The sequence below is a fragment of the Euleptes europaea genome, chromosome 14, assembly GCF_029931775.1.
Source record: "Euleptes europaea isolate rEulEur1 chromosome 14, rEulEur1.hap1, whole genome shotgun sequence".
Taxonomy (NCBI): domain Eukaryota; kingdom Metazoa; phylum Chordata; class Lepidosauria; order Squamata; family Sphaerodactylidae; genus Euleptes; species Euleptes europaea.
Window position 1 is genome coordinate 13,297,108 of NC_079325.1, and position 24,441 is coordinate 13,321,548.

The 24,441-nt window shown below is 45.8% G+C and overlaps 1 protein-coding gene across 3 annotated transcripts in view; it reads right to left on the reverse strand.

Annotated features, from left to right (window-relative positions):
- FLI1 (Fli-1 proto-oncogene, ETS transcription factor) overlaps window positions 1–24,441 on the reverse strand; it is a 114,854-nt gene that overhangs the window by 34,957 nt on the left and 55,456 nt on the right. For all 3 annotated transcript variants that reach the window (XM_056860685.1, XM_056860684.1, XM_056860683.1), the window contains one exon: window positions 6,597–6,808. In XM_056860685.1, the coding sequence (XP_056716663.1) occupies window positions 6,597–6,727 (131 nt within the window). In that variant the 5' untranslated portion in view covers window positions 6,728–6,808. The remainder of the gene's footprint in view (window positions 1–6,596; window positions 6,809–24,441) is intronic.

Genomic DNA, 24,441 nt, shown 5'->3' on the forward strand with positions numbered 1-24,441 from the left:
TGCTGTGGAGACCAGTCTTTTTAGATATATTGTTTTTAAACATCAGCTAGTTTTTAATCTGCTGCTGTTTTGAAGTTTTAAGATATGACTTGCTGCTGTTTTATTTTAATGATGGTTCTCTTGGATTTTATGGTTTGTGATTTAAATCGTGTGCGTGTGTGCGCATGCTGCATCAAGTCACGCTGACTTATGGCAACCCCATAGGATTTTCAAGGCAAGAGATATTCAGAATGGTTGCCATTCCCTGCCTCCATGCGGGCTGAGAGAGTTCTGAGAGAACTGTGACTGGCCCAAGGTCACCCAGAAGGCTTCATGTGGAGGAGTGGTGAATCGAACTCGGTTCTCCAGATTAGAATCTGCTGCTCTAAACCACTTCACCGCGCTGGCTCTCCCAACTCTTTGTGTAACCATCTAAAAAACCCCAAAAAACATATGGCTGCAAAGTGGTATAAAACTGAATTCAGTTATTCAATAACTACGATCCTAATGCTTCACACCCCTCCCAGAACAGCCCCCCCAACCCGCCATACAATTTTTTTCAACAACACGCATGAAAAAAGCGACTTCACAGCTTTGAAAGAACCTGGGGGGGAAAGACCGTCTGCTGAACAAGGCTCTAGGATTTTCCAATTGAGAACGTTAAATTTGTTTGTGAAGGCAGAATTACTCCAGCGTAGTTATCATGGCTGGGAGATAAACGCTCTGCTGAGATATTCTGAGGCAGATGGTAATTTTTTCCTCATGTCTTTCTGGGGGGAACGTGGCTGGGAAATGGAAATAAGACGTTCAACTTACATATGTTAGAATTTAAGGTTGTATTATTTTGCCTACTGTTTTTCCAGGCATGGAACCAAAGGCGGCCTTTGGAGAGGCGAATTGCTGAAGTTTTAATGTCCCCGTGGCAATCAGAGAAGGGGTTGAGCGACTACAGGGCAGGCGGGCCTTGCAGACAGAGGGGGAGAGAGATTTTTTTTTTCCACTCGCGGCAGAAATTCTCAGTGTCAGGTGTTAAAAGCTGCAAGTACTTGGAGTACAAGACGTCTGGCACTCTGCGGAGTTTTATCCTGAGGAATTAAGTTGCTCTCCAAAGCACCGTTCTTGGTTGCCAACAGGCCTAAAAGGAGCGCCGGTGCATGAAGCAGCAGACTGCTGGTTTACATAAGCACAGTTGCCGAGATCCACAAACTGTCTGGTACCTGACATGTATGGTTGCCAACCTCCAGGTGGAGCCTGGCGATCCCCCAGAATTACAACTGATATCAACTACAGGGATCAGTTCCCCTGGGGAAAATGGCTGCTTTGGAAGGTAGACTCTATGGCATTATACCTGCTATAGCAGGAGGTCTCCCAGCAATTCGCTTTGATGCCCACTTAGTTTGTCACATTCACACTTAGGCATGTGCACTTATGTCATAGGTGAGTAACTGAAACTATATCATCTGAAGACAACAAGACATCACCCAAGTCTGCCACTTGTGTTCTGGTTGGGAAAACGCAAGGAATTTTTAAGAGGTCATTAGCACTTTATAAACCAGGGCAGATGCAGAACATGAGAAGTCCATGCAAATATCACGGGGCAGAGAAATCACCTGGCAGGAGGCCAATCTAAAACTTGCACATAAAGCACCCGTTGTGAATGTACATACAGCCTACCTACACAATACGTTTTACACTTATCCCCAAGGGGGAGTTTTAGTTAGATTTCATCGGCAAGCTCCTAGCTGGGAGCCCAGTTGTATAAGCATTCTCTCTCTCTCCCCACCCCATTCAATTCAAGGCCATGGGATGGGGGAGAAGGAAAGGGGCCTCTGCTTTCCACCCTGCATGGTTTCTAGGACCTGAAATAGCCCTGGAGGGGTGCTGGATGCCCCAGGAGAAGGTCCATATGTACAGATTAGGGTTGCCAGCCCCCTACTGGGGGCAAGGGTAACCCCCACTTTAGAGCCCCTCTCCCTGGCACCAATCAGCTGGCCAGCAGGGGACTTGCAGACTGGAAGACTAGGCCTAGGCCAGTGTCTCTAGCAATGAGTAGGGTTGCCAGGTCCCTCTTCACCACCGGCAAGAGGTTTTTTGGGCAGAGCCTGAGGAGGGCGGGGTTTAGAGATGGGCGGGGACTTCAGTGCCTTAGAGTCCAGTTGCCGAAGTGGCCATTTTCTCCAGGGGAACTGATCTCTATCGGCTGGAGATCAGTTGTAATAGCAGGAGATCTCCAGATGCTACCTGGAGGTTGGCAGCCCTAGCAATGAGTGACTCTCAAATGTTTATACCCTGGAAATCTTGTTGGTCTCTGCTACTGGATTCGAATCTTGCTGTTCTCCTGAAGTCCAACCTGGCTACCTTCTGAAACTCTCTAGGGCAGGGATGTCAAACATACGACCCCGGGGCCAGATTCGGCCCCTTTAAAGTTCTTAGCCAGTTCATGAGCCAGCCAAGGAAGCCACCCTCCTCCAGTACTGATTTGGGCTGGCAAGGCATGGCCCAGCCCAACCAAGTGACATTTATGTATTTTATTAGATTTATAGCCCACCCTCTCCGACAAAAGCCGGGCTCATATCCAGCCCTCGTAACAAATGAGTTTGACACCCCTGCTCTAGGGGATGCTCACTTATTTGCACACCAGTCTCTCTGGAGCAGATTTTTCCTTCCTCTTCCCTTACTGCTGTTCAAGCACCAACAGGGGTGGAAGGTAGGGTTGCCAACCTCCAGGTAGTAGCTGGAGATCTCCTGCTATTACAACTGATCTCCAGCTGATAGAGATCAGTTCACCTGGAGAAAATGGCTGCTTTGGCAATTGGACTCTATGGCATTGAAGTCCCTCCCCTCCCCAAACCCCACCCTTCTCAGGCTCTGCCCCAAAAGCCTCCCACCGGTGGCAAAGAGGGACCTGGCAATTCTAATGGAAAGTAGAGTTGCCAGGTCTCCCACTATTTGCAGGTGACTTCCCGTTGACAACCCCACTTCCTGCTGCAGCTCCATTGGCTAGTGGGAGAAAAACTGACTCTCGAAAGCTTGCTGGTCTCTAAGTTCATTGTGGACTCAAATCTAGCTGTTGCCCTAGACAGGCTTGTGATCTGATGACTACTGCATTACCTCTGCACCAGCCCATTTGAGAAAAAAGCATCCCTTCCCCCCCCCCTTGAGCATACAAGCAACCTAGCATACAAGTGACCACGTTGGGACTTATAGCACACATAACATGGGGGAATAAAGGCTGTTTTCTAAGGAGGCAGCTGCCCATAAAGAGGAAACTCTTGGTGGGGGGAGGGGGAGAGAAAGAGAAATGAGGAAAAAGAGGTGGAACTGACTATTCATTCCAAAGGGCAGGGTGTGCTGAGACCACTCAAAGAGCTGCAACTTCGCCAGGCAGCTGATGGGCACACAAAACAGGTGAACGAGGATGGGTTGGAGAAGTGACAATGGACCACAAAAAGGCTCATGCCTCTCTGTTGTTTGTAGGAAGCAGGGGCAGCCTTTCCGCACAAGACAAAGCTGAGCATCCCGGTTAATTTGCTGATTATGGCACTCAGGCTAACAGGTTATCATGTCTTGAAACTGACTCTTCCTCGCAGTGGCAAAACATGGAACGCTTACAATAATCCAGGTGGCCTTTCTCTCTCACTGAGATTGAGAAAATTTGCGTGGCTTTTCAAGGAGCCTCCGTCTCCAGGAGACTAGAGGATGGAAAATAATAAGCAAGGAAACAAAGAGTCACCGCAGCAACTAATAAGTTAATGACAAGGGTTTCTCCTAGGATTGCTTTGGCATTGTTAATATATTAAGTAAGGGGGTGGGGGATAGATAAGCATTATGGAAGGGAAGGATGGAGGAAATGGGGGGGGGGAGCCAGGAGAAAAATTCAAAATGAGGCATAATCTCTGTCAGAAAGGCTTGCTGAAGAGGCTTCCAAAACCTTGAGATTTGTCTATTTGAGAGGATTTCCCTTGAAATAATCCAAATGCATTGGGATTGGAACACCAACCCTTGCAATTATTTGTTCTTGCGTTTTGAAGATGGTGTAGTGTGGTGCAGTGGTTAAGAGCGGTGGACTCTAATCTGGAGAACCGGGTTTGATTCCCCACTCCTCCACATGAGTGGCAGACTCTAATCTGGTGAACCGGGTTGGTTTCTTCACCCCAACACATGAAGCCTGCTGGGTGGCCTTGGGCTAGTCACAGTTCTCTCTGAATTCTCTCAGCCCCACCTACCTCACAAGGTCTCTGTTGTGGGGAGAGGAAGGGAAGGAAATTGTAAGCCAGTTTGAGACTCCTTAAAGATACAGAAAATCGGGGTATAAAAACCAACTCTTCTTCTTCTCCTCCTCCCCCAGTGCCAAGGTCCTAATATGAACTGTGCCATTCTGACGATGCTGCTAGTCTCTTAACCTGTGGGAGTTCCCGTTTAAGGGTCTCCCAGGTCACAGGTAGTTTGGTCCTTATCTACCATACCCTGGTATCACTTACCCTTCCTTCTTCTGAGCACACTGGACTGCACTGCCTTTCTCAACTTTATTCCTTTTCTCCCAGAACCCATATACTTCCTGCCAGCTAATGGTCTCTTCCTTTCTAGTCCTGTGCCCATTAGTACCTCCTTTCCTACGGCAGTGTTTTTGAGCACCTTCCAAAAGCAACATGCTTTACAGAAGCATCCACACATAAAGTAACAATTGTAATTTAACAAGCACCCAAATGCTCTGGTCAACACCCGAATTTGATCCGGGGAAACGTTTTGTCCCAGGCAAGGGCTGAAGGGCTAAGCATTGGCTCCTAACAGTCCCATATGAAACTGCTTTTTTTTACGGAGTTAGACCAATGGTCTACCAAGTTAGATTCAAGTCCTGAAGCGTCTTAGGGACCAACAAGATTTTCTGGGTATATACATTGGAGAGTCAAAGGGTCCTTCCTCAGATACCAATCTGGCAAAGGGAGCTTTGACTGTTGCAAGCTTATACCCCAAAAATCTTGTTGGCCTCTAAGGTGCTACTGGACTCAAAGCTAGGTGATCTACCACAGATCAACACGGCTACCCTGTGAAACTGATCTCTCAAGGTCAGTGTTTGCTCTGACTGGCAACTGCTCTCCAGGTGTCTCAGGCTGAGACCTTTCACACTACCTACTTTTAATTGGAGATACTGGGGAATGAACCTGTGTCCTCCTGCATGTAAAGCGGCTGCTCTGGCACCAAGGGCCATAGTTCATGTTATGTTTTACATGAGCTGCAACTGGGGACTGGCAGCCTCTACACAACTAAGACCGTAGCATGGAAGGGGGTTACTGACTCCTCCCATGCTGTTTTCCAAAGCCGAAACAGCCCCGAGGTGGGGGAGATGTTCTTTGCCCCATAGAGCTGCTGTATGTGCATCTGGTCAGTATAAATACTGCAGCCACCCCCAAGCCATTTCCACACCATAGTCCTAATAAGAGATGTCCTTTTCCAAACACTTGGAATCCCTAGACAGGAACATGAAAGCTCGTACACAAGACTCATAAGAGGGACAAAAATGAGTTATGAAAATGAGATTTAATTGGTTCCATAACAGCTCTGGGGACAGGATTGGCTTTAAATTTAGATACTTCAGCGTAGATCAGTAAATCAATATTTAATTTATCCTCCCACAACCATAGTTGACATTGTAAGTTATCAGATACCAGGCTTGAAATATCCATCTTTACCATCTCACACCCACAGACCAGCCTTAAAAGGAAAGTCAGACATTCTTTCTACTAAACTGCGCTCCTTGAGGACATATTTCTGAAACAATAACAGTCGCTAATCCGGCACAGACACAACCACTCAAAAATATTTATCTGGTTCCTTGCTAGAAGGACAATTCTTAAATGGCTTGGCTTGCAGAGCCTTACATATTGTCCCCATTTTCTTTTGGAGGACAAGATTCCTTTGAACATGCTAGTTATTCTTCTTTTATCTGCCTGTAGGCTCTGCTTCTGAATTTTCGCATATCAAGCAAAACAGATGGAATTCCGTCAGAAGCAGCAAAATCACATGAGAGGACAAGAAAGAAACTATCCATTAACTGACCAGAATGAAAAGGTCTTAAGTGCAAAAAAAAAAAGTATGTATAATGACTCCGTCCATCTTTAGAAATCACTCCTAGGGAAAAAAATATCAAGAGAACGCATACTCCCAACTGAGCACTTGCCTCATTCCTGCAACATCGCCAAGAGGTACCAGGCAAAAGCTTTAATCATAAAGGCAAGACAAATCTTAAGGGGGGAATTCTTTTCATACTGCAGTGTTGTGCACCAGTTTGCAACATGGAGATGCTGCATGTATCCTTAAAAGTACTACATAATCCCCTGCTCTGAACTTCCTCTGATTCCTTTGTTCGCCCTCCTCTGAGGTTGCATTTGTGTAAAACTGGAGTTGCCAATTTGCAGCAGCAATGGAACTCTTACTGCACGTGCACCTGTTTTTATTATTTTAAGAGTGGTTAATGCATAGCATAAATCTCCTGGGGGTTCACTTTTGGATGGGAAAGCCATATATAAACATTTTAATACTAATTAATACATCAATACAAAACCTGGAAACCTTTCTCCAACATTCACACACCTCCAGGACACTTTGTCCGTTCTCACCTGGATCCATTCATATGATCATATTCCCTCTTCACGTTCACCCGGACTGGCTGATTGATCCACTCCTGCTGAGGAGGTAAAGGGTTGATTTTGTGCGGTTGGCCATAATCGGGGTTCCCTGAGGCCGTCATCTCTGCTTTGGGGAGGTGAGCGGCAGCTCCGTAGGTGGAATCAAAAAGTGACTGGTCTTCACTCACCACCGAGAGAGCCTCCTAGATATCAAAGAGAAGGGAGGAAGGGAGAATTAATTTCCTCGTCATAACAAGATAGCCTTTGTGCTGGCAAACTGGCATTTGCCACAGACTTGCAGACTGCATCTTTCCGCTACCAGGCAAATACTCCTGGGTTTTGTCAACATAATTGGCTGAAGTCAGGAACAGAAGAGCACAAAAAGAAAATGGTGTTGCCTATTTGGGCTGGTTGCTAAATTCAGAATAGCTAAAGGGATGATTCATGTAAATAGTCCAAAAGCTGTACCAATCCAAAGACAAAAATTGGGAGAACATCTTAGGGTGCCGTGGAAACATGGACTTATTTTTCAAGTTCACCCAACTTTTAACAGTCACTGTTCTTTATTTACGTTTTCTGCCTTTCTCTACTTTTTGACCATACAGGATTCCCATGGCAAATATACATGGACAGCCAGCACAGCATTGTGGTTAGAGTATTAGAACAGGGTTGGGGAGACCTGAATTCAAATCTCCATTCTGCCATGAAGCTCTCTAGGTAGCCTTGGCCAAGTCACATGCTCTCAGCCACATAGGGTTGTCGTGAAGATTAAGCAGGGAGAGCTTGAGTCCTATTTTGGGAGAAAGATAGCCTAGAAATGTTATGAAAGGGTGGGATAAAAATACAATAGGTAGATATATGGGATGAAGCATTTTGTTTGGATTGACCCACCAGAAGGAGAAAAGTCCTACCACAACTTCGAACCTTGTCACATTTCCATCCTGTAAAACCATAATATGTTAAGTGGCCCATACAGTGTATTCATTACATTCAATGTCCAATCTTTGGTGGCAATTGACATTCACAGGGTGACAGTCTCGGGCAATGGTGAACGTTCTAAGGTTCTGCTATCCAACAGTAATTGTCACCCCTTCATGTATGTCTGAAATGCAAGGGAAATAAATATTGATTTTTGGGGCTGTATTTTTCTTGTGGCTATTGTTCTGGGAGCCTATGTTGTAGGGTAAACACTGTTAAAAGTCATATCCATTTCCACTTGTTCACAAAATTGATCATTGTTGGACTAGATGGCTTGTATGGCCCATAACAACTCTATGATTCTATGATTTTCTCTGCAAGAGGTTTTGGAATATTCTACCGAGGGTGTTCACCAGGCATCAACACTGATACAACTGAAATCCCCAGTGAAGATTATTCAGGTTTCTTGTGTTTTTTTGTACAGTTTTACCTTGATTTTTTTGGTCCATATTATTGATGTTTGTGTGTTTGACTGCTATTACTAATTGTAGTTTCTAATTTACTGCCTTTCATAAAAAGTGGGAAAGTAAGTATCCTTGATCTAAACAACAACAACAACCGTGTCTCTTAAACATTGGGTGAACTTTAAAAATAAAGCTATTTGGTTTTAAGTCCTGTAGGCCACCTTAGACAGTTAATGCTGAAAATGCAGGAGAGAAAGTACAGATGGTACTGAATTTCACAGCCCCACCCTTTTGGCTCAAAAATCCAATTACGTTTCTCTCTACCGCGAACCAAAGCTACAAACCTTTGTTTTCAAGACATTTTTGGTTTCATCACTCCCAATCACCCCCATATACAATACAAATATATATAAATGGAATGAGAAGTATAAACGGTGCAAAAATGGTATTAAAAATCACAAGGAGATGCCCTCCTGACTGTTCCACCAATGAAAGATGCTTGTTTGGTGGGCACTCAAGAGAGGGTCTTTTCCGCGGCCACCCAGCATTATTGAACTTCCTCCCCAGGGAGCAGTGCCTGGCCCCCTCAGTGTCGATCTTCAGGAGGCAGTTGAAGACACTTTTAGTTACGACTGCATGTGATTGATTTAACTTTTCTTATTCGCAGTCCTCATTGGAGTTTTTAAATTGTGACTTTTAATGAGTTTTTATAATGGTTTTATTGTGTTTTGTAGTGTTTTACTTATATTGTAAACAGGCTTAGTGAGGGATAGGGTTGCCAATCTCCAGGTAGTAGCAGGAGATCTCCTGCTATTACAACTAATCTCCAGCCGATAGAGATCAGTTCACCTGGAGAAAATGGCTGTCTTTGGCCATTGGACTCTATGGCATTGAAGTCCCTCCCCCTCCCCAAACTCCATGCTCCTCAGGCTCTGCCCCAAAAACCTCCTGCCGGTGGCGAAGAGGGACCTGGCAACCCTAGTCAGGGAAAATGGCATGGTATAGCCAGATCTCGTCAAATCTCAGAAGCTAAGCAGCATTGGTACTTGGAAGGAAGACCACCAAGGAAGACTCTGCAAAGGAAGGCAAACCACCTTCGCTTCTCACTTATCTTGAAAGCCTCTTCCTGGGATCAACGTGGCCTTTTATGCAGGGACATTTTCCAGCGGTCACCCACCGACTGTTTCAGGGCTTCCTTTTGATTATGCATGTGTTTTGCGGCCGTCAGAGGTCGCCTCGCTTTCCCCCCCTGTGTTTTGCCCGCATTTTCCATAAGCTGCTTTAGCCAGAATCTTGACCATGGGAAAACGTTTCTATAAAAGGCCCATAAGTCAGCTGTGACTTGATGGCCTTTTGCACAAACACAAGCCACCTTCCTCAAGGAAAAAAGGTGGCTAATAAATGTTTTAAGTAAATAAATAAATGGAAACACCCGCAATGGGCGAAACAAAGGCTCACAACAACAGCAACATGTGAAAATAAAAGGAAACTTTAAAAGGACATATTCATTGGGATTGCTGGCCCATCACATGTGAATGTCAGCAGTCATTAAATGCTGCACTTTCACTTTAACATATATATATGCATATACACATACACATATATTCACAGATATATATACACACATATGGAAGAAAGAATGGGTAAACACAGCCACCATGCAATGCCCAGGTATCCCCCAAACCTGTCATTTTCAAGACGGGTTTCCTCTGCAGGCTTTGATTACATGTAGTACAGTGGCAAATCCCTACCGCCACTGGCTAATGGGAGTTCTTTCCACTCCACGCAATTGCCTGCCCTGATCTTTGTCAAAGCTGGCTAGACTGAGACAGAAGCCTTGTGTTTATATCTCACACGGTATGGTCTTTAGGAAAGGGTCAGCCCCAGCTTTCTCCAATTTTAAGCCACATTCCTGGCATATCGCTGTGGGCTCCGTCTGTGGCAGAGTTGAGCCCAGACCAGGTTCTTGCGACTGTCGACAGAAAACAGCCGCTGCCTTCTTGAGCCAGATGTGCAGCCGGATCGTGAAGGCAGGCTTTGATGGCTGCTGCTTCTAAAATGATTGCAGGGCATGGTTAGGAAAAACACCTCAAGAACTAGAAGGAGTATGGAGACAATTCTGAGAAAGAACAGTTTCGATTCCTGAAGTGAGAAACCAGAGCATGTTTCTAAAGTGAAGCAGCAAGGGGACAGGATGTGGGTTTGGGACCTAAAGTCCCCAAACCTCTTCCAAAGCACGTTCCTGGCTTTGGACTTTATGCTGCCTTTCCGCCTTCTTCAAGCCAGAACCCTACAGAGCATCTCTACAGGAAGGCTGGGTGAAGTCTACTTGCTCTTCCTACATAGGGAGGGTTGCCAGGTCCCTCTTCACCACCGGCAGGAGGTTTTGGGGGTGGAACCTGAGGAGGGTGGGATTTGGGGAGGGGAGGGACTTCAATGCCATAGAGTCCAATTGCCAGAGCAGCCATTTTCTCCCGGTGAACTTATCTCTATCGGCTGGAGATCAGTTGTAATAGCGGGAGATCTCCAGCCAGTACCTGGAGGATGGCAACCCTATACATAGGGTTGCCAGGACTGGCAACCAGTGGGATAGGCAATTGCACTGTATGGAATGAAAGTCCCCTCCCCAACCCCCCTCCTCAGGCCTTGCCCCAAAACCTCCCACCGGTACCGATCTCTGTAGTTTAGAGATCAGTTGTAATTCCAAGAGATCTTCAGGCCCTACCTGAAGGTTAGCAACATTACTTGTGGGTAGGGTTGCCAACCTCCAGGTACTAGCCGGAGATCTCCTGCTATTATAACTGATCTCCAGCCAACAGAGATCAGTTCCCATGGAGAAAATGGCCGCTTTGGCAATTGGACTCTATGGCATTGAAGTCCCTCCCTTCCCCTAACCCCACCCTCCTCTGGCTCCACCCCAAAAACCTCCCGCCAGTTGGCAAAGAGGGACCTGGTAACCCTATTTGTGGGGAATTCAGCTTTTGTGCAGACCAAGTGTAATTTTCAAGGCTTGGGCCCATCACAGTAACATCCATTCAGAGGACCCAAAGCCATACTGAAGATTAAAAATTCCATTTTCAAAGTTATATACTTGGGTTATGCCAACTGAGGTGGAATAATCAAATCAGACCACAAGCCAGCCAATAAGAGCTAGAGAAAATCCATTTAACATAAAAGCCCAATGTTAAATCTCACATTGTACTATACATCTGGATGCAGGAAAACTTTATATAGATTGCTGGGGTGGGGGAGGAGAGTTTAAATCCCAAGAGCAGTGATCAATTGCCTGATCGCTTCTAAGAAACTGCTCTGATATCTTGAAATGTTCTTATAGGTCTCTGAATTTTAACAAAAAGTCTAATTATTGTTGTCAAACTAACCGGCCTTGCCGCTAGGCTCACAGTACGACAGAGAGTTAATGTCAAACAAAGATTACGATCCAGCACCAAGAAAAGCTAAACACTGCTATATTTTATAAAATTTATTCTATTTTTTATAGTGATGGGGCAGGGCCAAGAGTTATTTGGGGCACTGAAGCCCCACCCCTGACTGCTGGAAATCTTATTCATCTCTGCCCCCTCTTTCCTGTCTGGCTTCTTTTGGCACACATGACCCTTCTTGCGAGCACTTCTTCACAATTAGCAGAGCAAGAAACTTGCTTTTTTAGAAGAAGAAAAAATGAAAGCAGACTCTTTGCACTTTTACATAACTGTGAAACAACCCGAGCCTCTTAAAACTGTCCCTGGGGTAAAACCGAATGCTGGTGATAATGGGCAAGACTGTAATTCCAGCCATCTTTGCTTAGGAACAACAGAGAAGTCAGGTAATTTTATACTCTGAAGGGTCTTCTGAAAGCCTCACATTAGATAGCAATGTATAATTTAAATATAAAGCTACGGTTTAGGGTTGCCAACCTCCAGGTGGGGCTGGAAAACTCTTGGAATTACAACGAATCTCCAAACTACGAACATCTGTTACCCTGGAAGAAATAGCAACTTTAGAGGGTGGGCTCTATGGTCCTCCCTCTCTCCCTCCCTCCCCTCCCAGCATGGGAGAGCCAGCGTGGTGTAGTGGTTAAAAGCGGTGGTTTGGAGCGGTGGAGTCTGATCTGGAGAACAGGGGTTGATTCCCCACTCATCCACATGGGCGGCCAAGGATAATCTGGTAAACATGAAGCCAGCTGGGAGACCTTGGGCAAGTCACACACTCTCTCAACCTCACCTACTTCACAGGGTGTCTGTTGTAGGGAGGGGAAGGGAAGGTGATTGTAAGCCGGTTTGAGTCTCCCTTAAGTGGTAGAGAAAGTCTGCATATAAAAACCAACTCCTACTCCTCTTCATCTTCTTCTCCTCCTCCTCCCCAAATCCCACCTTCCCCAGGCTTCACCCCCAAATCTCCAGGAATTTCCCAACCCCAAGTTGGCAACCCTACATACAAGTTTGCGAGTCTGAGCCTGAGAGCCAGGGCCCTGGACTTCCACCCTCAAAGTCCCACCCTGATGATACCACTGCTTTGGAAAATGTTCCAGTGAAGTCATCCAATTACACACTGAAGGCAGCAAATATACGAAGGGTAGCCCAGATGAAAGGAACACCCAGCGGGTAAAGATCAGGGGCTTTTGGTTCATGTCACTGTCATCTTTGGCTAAGCAACCATATGAACAGCAGCGAGTTATTATCTGTTGTGCACAGAGGCGGGTGGAGCGACGCGTTCCCTGGAGAAAGACAAGTGCCCTGTGAAGGAGCCATTGTAAACGACGGAAGGGCGTGGCTGGTCCAGCTGGTCCAGGCAATCAGGGGTTGTTATTTCAAGATAACAACTGGGAGTTAATAACCTCTGGATCCCTGATAGGGCAGAAGGAGCCCTCTGTTGGCAAAGCTACTGAGCCCTTTTGAACTGTGGTCGGCCGCTTCTTCAATCTGTGTCCCCAGATTGCAAATTCCCTTTCCGAAGCTTGGCCAATGACATACACCCACCCAAAGCAGAGGATGAAACAGGCAAACTGATAAACAGCATCCAATGTTTGGATAGACAGCCAGTCCATCCAACTATGTATGGTAATGTAAGGCCAACAACTGCACGCGGTAAAATGCAATCAATGCAACTTTACTAAATCTTCCTAAGTGGCCAAATGAAACAACCAGAAACACCGTAAAAAGACACCACAGTCATTCGAAATTGAATTGCTTAAAATGCAATTATGCCTAACTAAGCCCAGATTCATGAAACTTAGAGACAGGGTAGTCTTACGACCAAATGACATGACCGGGCGGGGGGGGGGGGAATCTGTGATCCAATTCCGCATGTTGTTGCAAAAAGCATCCACAAAGGAGGGGGGATATGGACTCCAGGGATGGGTAGGTTAACTCTCCCCTTCATGACACTGACCTATAAAAATTACTCCCCCAGGCTGATTTTATACCTGATGGATAGAAAAGAAAGGGGCAGTATGGGTGCCAAGGCTTAAAGAAACCCAAAGCAGGGGCATTTATGATTGGAGAAATAGTATAGGATGGACAGTTTGCCATGCCCTATGAGGAAAGACTTGGGAATGTTTAGTCTGGAGAAGAGGAGGTTAAGGGGGGACATGATTGCTCTCTTTAAGTATTTGAAGAGCTTTCACTTAGAGGAGGGCAGGGAGCTGTTCCTGTTGGCAGCAGAGGATAGGACTCGCAATAATGGGTTTAAATTGCAGGCGGAAAGGTGCCAGCTGGATATTAGGGGGGGAAATTTACAGTAAGAGTTGTTTGACAGTGGAATCGGCTGCCTACAGAGGTGGTGAGCTCCCCCTCTCTGGCAGTCTTCATGCAGAGGCTGGAGAAAGATGTGTCCGGGATGCTCTAGGCTTATCCTGCATTGAGCAGGGGTTGGACTTGATGGCCTGTATGGCCCCTTCCAACTCTAGGATTCTATTATTCTTTCTCAGCTCTGTGACCCTGGTCCACATCAACCTTCCCTACAGTTACTTGTAACAGATATATTATGGATCATGAGATGTGATCACAGATCCTCAACATCATATGCAATTTAAATACCATACTTTAAATACTAATCTTTCCCAAGTCCAGTAGCAGGCTGTCCCAACGAACCATTTTGAATGGGATATTCACACTGGTGCGTACCAAGTAGCATCTCTCCCATTGAAGAACTTTGACCCTATATTTAGAGTCTATAGAACACCAATACCCTGCAGTTGAGTTAATTATTGCAGGTGATTTTAACGCTAGGGTTGGTAATGATTTAATTACTCTACTTAATAACCTTGTCTTGTGCCAAGATTCTTTTCTTCCATTACTTTCCCCCTTCCCAAGATCTTGTAAAGATTTGACTTGTAATTTTGCTGGGTTGGAAATGATTCAGACTTGATTACAATTTCATAAATGTTGGTTAAATGGCTTAATGAAATATACCAACTGTGGGGAATTCACCTTTATTTCTCCAATAGGTTGTAGTGTAATTGATTACATTTGAATCTCCCCCTTTTTATGCTCAAATATTATTAACTTTGAAATAGGTACTTTGACCCTGAGTGATCACTTGCCCTTGTTACTTAATATTAGTTTTGGTGGGACACATAGACTACCCCCAGAAGGAATACCAGACCCTATTCCTAGGATTGTTCGATCTCCTGATTTGAATCAGAGAATCTCACAATTACTTGGTTCTAAACACAGTATCGATCTCAAAAACCCATTAACAAATTCTTCTAAATTACAAGTAGCATCTCCATAAAGAAGATTCTGGACAGAAACAGGTCAGTGGTCCAACCTTTCTCCACAAGTTGGGAAAGTTTGTCAGTGAGAACAATGGATTTTTTTTTTTTAAATTGCATGATTAAGATCCTGCATAACATTTTTGCATTTGAAATTATTGTCTCATGTATTTGGATGGTCTTTCTTTTATGTATTCACAATCCCTATTCTGATGGCTCTAGTATTTTCTGATCTGGGGTGTTTCATCCTCCCTCTCCTTTGGCTTGTTTGCAAAATCCAGCTGAGTCAGACGTAGTAATAAGCCATCAATGTCCTTGTCATCTACAATGAGAAGCCTTTTCCTTCGCTACCTTCCAACTCTCACTGTGGCTCAGTAAAACATATATATGGGGTTTGGGGAGGGGAGGAACTTCAATGCCCTAGAGTCCAATTGCCAAAGCGGCCATTCTCTCCAGGTGAACTAATCTCTATCAGGTGGAGATCGGTTGTAATAACGTGAGATCGCCAGCTACTACCTGGAGATTGGCAACCCTACTTCTTCTGGAGGAAATGGCAGCTTCAGAGTCTACCCAGGGGAAAGCCCTGGGACTTCTTTCTTTCCGTGTGTGAGTGTGGGGGGGGGATTACCGTGGGGAAGCAGCCTCATTTGCCTGATCCTGCACCTTTCTAACACCAGACGTAAAGTTTTGCCAGTCTCTTCTCTCTGTCCTGTAAAGGTTCACCTGCTAAATCCTCCTGCATCAGGTTTGAGCTAAAGGCACTGGAAGAGAGCCTGTTTTTTTTTTTTTTAAGAAAAAAACAGCTGGGAAGTCTGCTTCTTTTTGTACACAATCTGGTTTTCGTTTGCTTCTTCGTGAATCCAAACGAGGCCAGTCAAACTCATAATCCATCAAGCCAAGGTACCCAGTCAGCCCACTAGGGGTTAATATGAACACACGAAGCAGCTTTTCTACCACGTCTGAACATGTACAACCACCTAGTTCAATCGCCTCAACTGTGACTGACAGCGGCTCTTGACAATCTCCAGCCAAAAGAAGCTTTCCTTTCCCAAGACTTGGAATCGGAATGCCAAGGATCAAAATGGGACCCTCTGCAAGCGAATCATGTGCTCTACCAAAGAGCCAAATTCTTCTTCGTTTGTTGCCTCTTGGGGAGGGGGGGTACAGAACAACAGAACTGTCAAGCATTTGGCAATCTAGCACACATGGAGGGCTGAATTCAGCATGGAAGGCCTGATCCAGGAGTATACAGATCTTACTGCAATGGAAGCCATGAACACATGAAGTTGCCTTATACTGAATCAGACCCTGGGTCAATCCAAGTCAGTACTGTCTACTCAGACTGGCAGCTGCTCTCCAGGGTCTCAGGCAGGGGTCTTTCACATTACCTACTTGCCTAGTCTCTTAACTGGAGATGCCAGGGATTGAACCTGGGACATTCTGCATGCCAAGCAGAGGCTCTACCACTAGGGCTGCCACCTTCCAGGTAGTAGCAGGAGATCTGCTAATTCAACTGATCTCCAGCCGATAGAGATCAGGTTACCTGGAGAAAAATGACCGCTTTGGCAATTGAACTCTATGGCACTGAAGCCCCTCCCCAAACTATGCCCTCCTCAGGCTCCGCCCCAAAAATCTCCCGCCGGTGGCGAAGAGGGACCTGGCAACCCTATCTACCACTGAGCCACAGTCCCTTCCCATCTTCAACTTTTGTTCTGAACCCCCTTCCTCTCTTGCAATGGTGCCATTCCCCCCCCCGAAAAGGCTTTCTGACCCTGACCAGGATATCCCAGGATAGCTTGATCTTGTCAGATCTCAGAAGCTAAGCAGGGGCAGACCTGTCTAGTGTTTGGATGGGAGACCACCAAGGACGTCCAGCATTGCTACACAGAGGCAGGCAATGGCAAACCACCTCTGAATGTCTCTTGCCTTGAAAACCTTATGGAGTTGCTCTAAGTCAGCTGTGACTTGGGGAGGGGGGGCTTTCAGAATCCCTCTTTGCTAGGGTTCCCAACCTCCAGGTACTAGCTGGAGATCTCCTGCTATTACAACTGATCTCCAGCCGATAGAGATCAGTTCCCCTGGAGAAAATGGCTGTTTTGGCAATTGGACTCCATGGCATTGAAGTCCCTCCTCTCCCCAAACCCCACCCTCCTCAGGCTCTGCCCCAAAAACCTCCCGCTGGTTGTGAAGAGGGACCTGGCAACCCTACTCTTTGCTGGTCAATCCTCTTCCAGATGCTATATGCATAGGGTTGCTAGGTCCCTCTTCGCCACTGGCGGGAGGTTTTTGGGGCAGAGCCTGAGGAGGGTGGGATTAGGGGAGGGGCTTCAGTGCCATAGAGTCCAATTGCCAAAGTGGTCATTTTCTCCAGGCGAACTGATCTGTATTGGCTGGAGATCAGTTGTAATAGCGGGAGATCGAACGCTAGTACCTGGAGGTTGGCAACCCTATATATGCATCATGATGGGAAAAGAAGGAAGAGGGAATGCAGGAAGGCTTCTCTGTCTGAACTGAGCTGTGCCAGCCGACGAGGCTGCAGCTGATTTGGCAGGGTGGCTGAACTTGTCAAGCTAATCCCAACAAGAACCATCTGGCCCGAACGGCTTGATCCGAGCTGGCAAATCAGTTCAAGATTCGAGTCTTGCCTCCTTCACTAAAGACGCCCCATGTTCCCCTGAACGCTTGCTTACATCTGGTATGTACATAACAATTTACAGTGCTGCTCAATTGCCCACAGACCACGCCTGGGGAAACATGTTCTCTCTAGAAGCTTGTATGCACCAATTCGATCCCCCCCACCCTTGCCCTCCCCCGTTGTTTCCTTCATTTTCCTGGGAAATAATTAGGCATCTCTATTTGTCAGCATTGACCCAGGGCTATAAATACACAGTCGCATATTGCAGGCACAGTTGTAAATATTGTTTTAGCAGGTTTTATGGTCTTTTCAGCTGGAGATGCTCGGGGGCCAGGGAGAAGATGGTTTCGAGAACTGGCTGCATTGCAAACCAAACCTCTTCCCCGATGAATAAATATATGAAGCACGTTGCGTAGCAAAAACCGGCAATGTGCTTTATTTTGTCTTGTTTACAGCCGACGTTTTAAACGGTTTCTTTTGCTGGAAAGAACTGGAAGCGATTATAGTTCCCAGAGATACTTTGGTTATAGTGTTGAGCTTTTCAGAAGAAATTGGATCAAGGGATCAAACTGAATTTATTTCAATACATCGGATGAAGTGAGCTCTGACTCATTGGAGCTTATGCTGGAATATATTATGTTAATCTTTAAGGTGCTGCCAAAAAACACATGAACACATGAAGCTGCCTTATACTGAATCAGACCCTTGGTCCATCAAGGTCAGTATTGTCTACTCAGACTGGCAGCAGCTCTCCAGGGTCTCAGGCAGAGGTCTTTCACTCACATCACCTTACTTGCCTAGTCCCTTTAGCTGGAGGTGCTGGAGATTGAACCTGGGACCTTCTGCATGCCAAGCAGATGCTTTACCACTCAGCCACGGCCCCTCCCCGTTTTATTTATTTATCATTTGAGAGACAGTGTGGTGTAGTGGTTAGAGTAATGAAGTAGGACCAGGGCGGCCTAAAATATACTTGCACATCATTGGATATCGTGCTTTCATTACATGATAGCAATCACTAGCAACTAGATTGGCTTGTCCACACGAGTTATTACTGTAGCGCAGCAATCACACAATACCTAAGGATGTGTAGATGCAGGCCAGTATTCAAATCCCCTCTTTAGGAGGAAGGGCAACCCTGAGTTACCCTCTCAACCTAATTACAAGGTTGTAGTCAGGATAAAGTGGGAAAGGAAGAATTTTAATGAATAAGACTTTCATTTCTGAGCCACTAACAGCCTTGTTGCGATGGGTAGCATCTATCAATCAAACTTTTATATTCAGCCTTTTCACCAAGGCACTCAGGGGGGGAGGGATACGTTATTCTCTCTTTCTCCATTTTATCCTCACCACAACCCTGCAAGGTAGGCTAGGCTGAAAGACAGGAACTGGCCCCAGCAAAAGTACCTTTAATTTTCATTCTCTTCCCCCCCACCTCCCGGTTTTTTCCTTTTCTTGAAACTTCTATAATTTCTGGCCCAGGAAAGGTCAAGTTACTACGGTACTGTTTGAAACCAGCCCAGGACAACAAAGGGTCTATCTGTCTGCTGTCCCCTGCCTCTCGGTTTCCCTATTAAGAAAGGATAAATAAATATAGGAAACTATAAAAGGACAACCTTTCTGGCAGAGCGTTATCTGCCTCTCTGAAACATGTTACATCAGAAAGCAATGCAAAACTGCAATGTAAATCCAATGTCCCTTTGACAAAAATAAGCCAGTGGTGTTTTTGTTCATACTTCCTAGCTTCAGAAGATCCTTGGTGAGTTGATTTCTCTACTGAACCATTTGCCAAGGAAACTCTGTGTCTCACAGAGGTTACAATAAGGAGCATGTTTTCTCTGTTCACGTAGGGCACCATCCAGGCCTATGGGACCTCCCTAGCCGACCCTGTGAATAGGTTTGCCAACCTCCAGGTGGTGGCTGGAGATCTCCTGCTATTACAACTGATCTCCAGGTGACATAGATCAGTCCACCTTGAGGAAATGGCTGCTTTGGCAATTGGACTTTTTGGCACTGAAGTCCCTTCCCTCTCCAAACTCCACCCTCCTCAGGCTCCGCCCCAAAACCTCCAGGTATTTCCCAACCAGGAGCTGCCAACCCTACCTGGGAACCAAGGGCCGAATTAGATATGTATTTATACATGGAAAGAAGGGCTGTTTGGGTATTTTTAAAAATATACAAAATACTGTGCGGGCGAGGGCAGCTAAACCCTGTCACTTCCCTTCCTCTCTCTTGCCTTTCTTCACTAGGGTTGCCAGGTCCCTCTTTGCCACAGGTAGGAGGTTTTTGGGGCGGAGCCTGAGGAGAGTGGGGTTTGGGGAGGGGAGGGACTTCAATGCCATCCAGTCCAATTGCCAAAGCGGCCATTCTCTCCAGGTGAACTGATCTCTATCGGCTGGAGATCAGTAGTAATAGCAGGAGATCTCCAGCTATTACCTGGAGGCTGGCAACCCTATTCTTCACTGCACTCGCTTGTTGGCAGCAATGATCTCACAGCCTGGCTCACTTCCAATCGCAAATCCTGGCGGGGAGTAAAATGTTGCAGGTATCGCAGCACAGAAATACAAATGGAGAGGGAGCAAGGTTTGGCTCTCCTCACATGCTAACATGTTAATGAGAAAATTATTTCTTATCCTGCCTCACCACAGAACAACATATTTAAAACCCACTGTGCAAAAAAACCGAAACGCAGAAAAAATAAGCAAGCAGCAGCAGCTAAAACCATGATTGATTGTAAACAAATAAATTTTGGGGGAAAGAAAACACATGAAGCAAAACAGTAAAAAGCCATCAAATGGCAATTAAAAAAATTAAATCAACATGTCAGGGAGTCGGTCTCACCTCACCCTATCACCAAATGCCCTCTGGACACATCTCTGGTAGGCCAAAAGTGGAGAAGCTAAACAAACCTTGCCAGGGCACCAAGCACCAAAGTGTGAGAGCCACCAATGAGAAGTCCCCGCTCTGCTATCATTCTCTTCACAAATGAAAGGGCAGAAAGAGGAATAAATTCATGTGTGTGTTGTCAACACCTTCATTGTGCGCCTGAGAATATATTCAGCACTTACCTGTAGCTGCTTGTTACAGAGCTGAGGGTAGTGCATCAAATGTCAGAATAATATGTGAGAGACGCGAGTTAAAATCCACACTGAACCACGATGCTCACCGGTTGAGCCTAGGCCTAGCTGTGCTCCCCCAGTTTAACCTAACTTGTGGGTGTGCTGCTACCACCGTGGGTTGTGATTGCGAGGATAATAAGGGGAAGAAACCATGCAAGCTGCCCTGAGCTTCTTGGAAGCAGGGCGGGAGAAAAACAAATGTAATATAGAAAACAAGCAAATGGAAACTGTATTTGCAACCAGTATACCAGCACAAGGAGCCCCGTGGCGCAGAGTGTTAAGCTGCAGTACTGCAGTCAAAAGCTCTGCTCACGACCTGAGTTCGATCCCAACCGAAGTTGGTTCCAGGTAGCTGGCTCAAGGTTGACTCAGCCTTCCATCCTTCCGAGGTCGGTAAAATGAGTACCCAGCTTTCTGGGGGTAAAGGGAAGATGACTGGGGAAGGCACAGGCAAACCACCCCGTAAACAAAGTCTGCTTAGTAAACGTCAGGATGTGATGTCACCCCATGGGTCAGGAATGACCCGGTGCTTGAACAGGGAACCTTTACCTTACCTTTATACCAGTACAAGAGTGGTATGTTAATATATGGTACAACATAATAATATATTATACTATTAGGGTTGCCAGCCTGCACTTGGGACCTGGAGATCTCCTGGAATTACAGTGAATCTCCATGCTACACAGATCAATTCCCCTAGAGGAAATGGCTACCGTATGTTGGAGGGTAGTCTCTATGGCATTATACCAGCTGAGATACCTGCCCTCCCCACGCTCCATCCCCAAATCTTAGGGTTGCCAGGTCCCTCTTCGCCACCAGAGATTTTGGGGGCGGATCCTAAGGGGGCTGGGTTTGGGGAAGGGAGGGACTTCAATGCCATAGAGTCCATTGCCAAAGCGGCTATTTTCTCCAGGTGAACTGATCTCTATCTGCTGGAGATCAGTTGTAATAGCAGGAGGTCTCCTGCCACCACGTGGAGGCTGGTGACCCTACCAAATCTCCAAGAATTTCTCGATCCAGAGTTGGCAACCCTATATACTATAAACACATGCACACACACCACACCTAATGGCAATGTCTTTCAGGGACAATTGTCTGCCATTACTCATCTTCTCAGCATGAAATCCTGGAACAGTTTGAAAGCCCTTGAATTATGCCACTCATTCCAAGAAGTCAAAGAATGTTCAGATGTTGTCGAAGGCTTTCATGGTCAGAGTTCATTGGTTCTTGTAGGTTATCCGGGCTGTGTAACCTTGGTCTTGGAATTTTCTTTCCTGATGTTTTGCCAGCAACTGTGGCAGGCATCTTCAGAGTAGTAACACTGAAGGACAGTGTCAGACACTGTCCTTCAGTGTTACTCCTCTGAAGATGCCTGCCACAGCTGCTGGCGAAACGTCAGGAAAGAAAATTCCAAGACCAAGGTTACACAGCCCGGATAACCTACAAGAACCAATGTTCAGATGCTTTTGTATATTGGAATGGTGACCCAGCACCCAGAACTAACGTCCATTCATTTTAATTTTGCCTACCGCACGACACTGTTCTTCCATCTACAATCATCAGCATTGTGTGAATACATCCTGTTTTGTTACCCCAACAGCGTTCCCAGAACAATTAGCGGAAGCCCAGTAGGAAACATTCACAAGGTGCTGATGGAGTGTCTGATAGAGACCAAAACATTCACTTCCAGCATGAGATGACTTAAGGAAGGGGGGCAGAAATACAAAGGAAAAACAATCAAAGAAAATCCCCACCAGCAGAGAAAATGCAACATGAGTTTTCCTTAGTATTGGGCTGAAGTCTAAATGCATGCAGAGTACTTCAGGTTCACGTTCTAGAATGCACTCAACCTCCATCTTCAGACTTGTATGTTCCTTCCATCAAGACTGACAGGAAGACCTCACTTCAAAAAGACATCTCCCACCTGCTAGGTAGCCACTTAGGATCCATCTATACACTACAAAGCCCCCATATTGGTTAATCTGGACGGCCCCTAAACTAGGATAAAATAGGGATGACAGAATCACATCCATCATCCTGAACTCCATGGAGGAAGCAGGATAAAATTAACTATACAGATTAGAGCAGAGATGGAGAAACTGAGCTACAGGCAGGAAGTCCCTGGTTCAGATTTGGCCTCTGACATGAGTTTACTAGATGGCCTTACACAATCCACCCCTTACCTTCAGACCTCTTGCAATAGGGGACCAAATATTAATACTGACTTACTAATGGTACTGCCCTGACCTGGATGACCCAAGCTAGCCCAATGTCCATCAGGTGTTGGAAACTAAGTAGGACCAGACTTGGTTTGTGTTTGGATGGGAGACTGCCTAGGAAGTCCAGGGTCGCTACACAGAGGCAGGCAATGGCAAACCACCTCTGTTCATCTCTTACCTTGAAAACCCCATGGGGGGGTCACCATGTGTTGGCTGAGATGTGACAGCACTTCATACATACACGTTTGTTGGGGAACAACAACTTTGTATCAAACATGCAATTGGAGTTGCCAACCCCCAGGTAGCAGATGGAGATCTCCTGCTATTACAACTGATATCGAGCCGATAGAGATCAGTTCACCTGGAGAAAATGGCCGCTTTGGCAATTGGACTCTATGGCTCCAACATGCCTAGAGGGCCTATGTCACTTCACAAGCTTTGGTTCAGGGTTATATAGATTTCCAAAGGACTGTAAAGATCTGTTTACAAAGAGGGACTAAAACACTCTTATCTGATAAGCATACACACTATGAGCAATTGGCAGTGCAATCCTAAGTGTTACAATCTTCAGAGGACTTTTTTTGGGGTGGCTTTGTCATCTGAGGTTACACGAGCAGCAATCCAAGGGCCTTCTTGGTCATGGCACCAAAATCATGGAATTCCCTCCCGAGGGAAATTAGTCTACCCCCCTCAATCACTGTCTTCCACTGGCTGGTGAAGACTTTTCTATTTTGTCTGCCATTTCATTTATTTTATTTAAAATGTTTGTAACTAGGCTGCCTGCCTGATTATGGCCCTTAAGGCAGCAAAAAACCAATTTAAAAGACATTAAAAATCAACTTTATAAACTCTATAAACTTCTTGTTTGTTTTTAAATGCTGGTTATGTGTGGGTGGGTGGGTGAACTGTTATTAATGTTGATTTTAAATATCTTTTAAAACTCCGTAGCCTTCTTGTTTGGTTTTTAATGTCGGTTTTATATATCTACTGTTTAAAGTTGATTTTAAACGTCTTTTTAAATTGTTGTTTGCTGCCTTAAGAGCCCTAACTGGGCAGAAAGGCAGGTTACAATTGTTTTAAGTAAAATAAAATAAAGTAAGCAGAGTTACACCCTTCTAAGCTATTGACTTCAATGGACTTAGAAGGGCGTAACTCTGCTTAAGAGCCAGTGAGAGCCAGTGTGGTGTAGTGGTTAAGAGCTGTGGCTTGGAGCTGTGGACTCTGATCTGGAGAACCAGGTTTGATTCCCCCCTCCTCCACATGAGTGACTGAGGCTAATCTGGTGAACTGGGTTGGTTACCCCACTCCTACACATGAAGCCAGCTGGGTGACCTTGGGCTAGTCACAGCTCTCTTAGAACTGTCTCAGCCCCACCTCCCTCACAAGGTGTCTGTTGTGGGGAGGGGAAGGGAAGGTGATTATAAGCTGGTTTGAGTCTTCCTTAAGTGGTAGAGAAAGTCAGCATATAAAAACCAACTCTTCTTCTTAAGATCATGCACCAAGTCGATTTCATGGTACTTCCAACTCTCGGAATAATTTGAAAAACAGCAACAACTATTGACTGTCCCTAGCCATGCTCAGAGATGGTTCTGGACATTGCCAGCGCTGCCGATTAGGATTTTCCAGAAATGCAACTGTAAGCCACCTCAAGAGTACCCTCCCCTTGAACTGCGGTACTCCTTTGCCCCTAAGTGGTCCCCTCCTTTGGCAACAGAGCCCAAAAGCACTGCCCCCACTTGGCTGGCAAGCATCTGTGTTTTCTTGACACACCC